We start from the raw sequence: 1,971 nt of genomic DNA on the forward strand, positions 1-1,971 counted from the left end.
GGATGGATGGATGGATGGATGGATGGATGGATGGATGGATAGATGGATGGAAGGAAGGAAGGATGAGTGGATCAACCATTAATTGATAGGTGAAAACAATGGAAAACAGGACAACTGACTGTTAACTCATGCACCACCCACAGCACAGCCCTAGTTTAGAATTAGACCAAAGCCTTCAGCGCTCCAGATATAAGAGGTCCATGGCTCTCTCATCCACACAAAATTCCCAGCCAATAGGGAGCTAGAAGATAACCCAACTGGCCATCTGTGGTTCACCTGCAACATGGGGATATTTGAGCATGAGAAGGAAGCCATAACGGAGCGTGGTGCTGCTGGTCTCGGTGCCAGCAAAGAAGAGAGACAGCACGGAGATCATGAGGTTCTGGTGATGGAACTCCGTGTGTTGGTTGGACTTCTCCTGGTTCCAGATGGGAGAGAGAAGGGAGGATCAGGGGTGACTGGAGCCTTGCAGGAAGATGCACACACATCCTGGGAACTGACCTTCTGTCTCACATTATATGGATCACATGACATTTCTCAGTCCTTAATAATATCACTTGATCTCTGTCTGTTCTGTCTTCTGTATCTACTGTGCTGTCTGGTAGTTTATAATGGTTTGTCTCCCAGGCTCTCTCTTCCTCTGTAGTCTTTCCTGCTTTTTGTCCCTTGCCCTGTTTCTTCCCAACCCTTCTTTCTCCCTATCACATTTTCTCTTCCTTTTATTTTCATCATTTTCCAGAAACTTCTGCATCTCCTCCACTCCATTTCCTGTCTCTCCTCCCCATCCTCTACCCCCTTTTCCCCAGCTCACATCCTCAGCCTTCACCTCTCATTCATGCAGGACTTACCTTCTCCATGCGTATAAGGTAGGTATCAATGAAGTCTCTTGGATTGTTGGGGTCCAAAGTTGCCTGGTGTTTCTCCACATTGTGGCCTATGTAATCAAGGATTTCTTGTGCTTTTCTGAAGATTTACTTGTGGGCACCAGGAAAGTACTTCAAGAAACCAGAGAAGAGCTCAAACACCTGCAAGAAAGAAGGACCCTGGAGGTTCTTTTGAGCTTTTAGATCACAGGAAGTGGAAGTTCTCTTAGTGTTCTATTGCTCTACCATATCCAGAGAAGAGATACCATAGCCAAGGCAACTATTATAAAAAAAGCATTTTTGAGGCTTGCCTACAGTATCAGAAGTTAGTCTATTATCATCATGGCAGGAAGCAGACAGGTCTGGTATGTGCCTGAGAGCTGACATCATGATACCCATGCAGACAGGCATGTTCCTAGAGTGATGGAGGTGGGTCTTCTATCTATCTGTTCCTTTCATTGTTTAATTAATAAAGAAAACTGCTTGGCCTTAGATAGGCCAGCCCTTAGGTGGGTGGAGTAGACAGAACAGAATTCTGGGAGAAAAAAGCCAAGTCAGGCAGTCACCATGCCTCTCCTCTCCAAGATGGACACAGGTTAAGATCTTTCCTGGTAAGCTACCACCTCGTGGTGCTACACAGGTTATTAGAAATGGGTTAATCCAGTTGTGAGAGTTGGCCAATAAGAGGCTGGAACTAATGGGCCAGGCAGTGTTTAAAAGAATACAGTTTCTGTATAATTATTTTGTGCAGGGAGCCGATTTGAATGGCTGCCATTACAAGATGGCATTTGGCCCCAGCCTCGCTTGATACCATAATAATGGTTGCAGTTCTTCCACTAGAAAACAGGATGAGTTGTTGTGATCTAGCTGCCCACACTTCCCCTGACCGGCAGGGGAACTTCCTTGTGGTCTATAATTGACAGGGATGTTCCCCTGCTTTCTTTCCAGCTGGTGGGTCTCCAGAAAAGCAGTTAAAGTATCAAAGTAGCAGAGGTTGCTAGGCAGACTCCCTATATAAGCAGCTACAGCTCAGAGCTCTGGGCCCCTTGCTTTCTGCTCTCCCTTCAACCAAGAGGCTCCAATAAAGCGTGATTTGAGAAGAATCCTC

The 1,971-nt window shown here is 46.0% G+C and overlaps 1 protein-coding gene across 1 annotated transcript in view; it reads right to left on the reverse strand.

Annotated features, from left to right (window-relative positions):
- Positions 1 to 1,971, reverse strand: part of LOC126492557 (cytochrome P450 2B1-like) — a gene marked incomplete at its 5' end in the record, with an annotated part of 29,527 nt that overhangs the window by 21,533 nt on the left and 6,023 nt on the right. The window contains 2 exon segments of the mRNA XM_050129051.1: positions 277 to 418; positions 849 to 1,025. Of these exon segments, the coding sequence (XP_049985008.1) occupies positions 277 to 418; positions 849 to 1,025 (319 nt within the window).

Source organism: Alexandromys fortis, unplaced genomic scaffold (assembly GCF_014885135.2).
Source record: "Alexandromys fortis isolate MF-2015 unplaced genomic scaffold, M_Fortis_MF-2015_v1.1 scaffold_293, whole genome shotgun sequence".
In the NCBI taxonomy this organism is placed as follows: domain Eukaryota; kingdom Metazoa; phylum Chordata; class Mammalia; order Rodentia; family Cricetidae; genus Alexandromys; species Alexandromys fortis.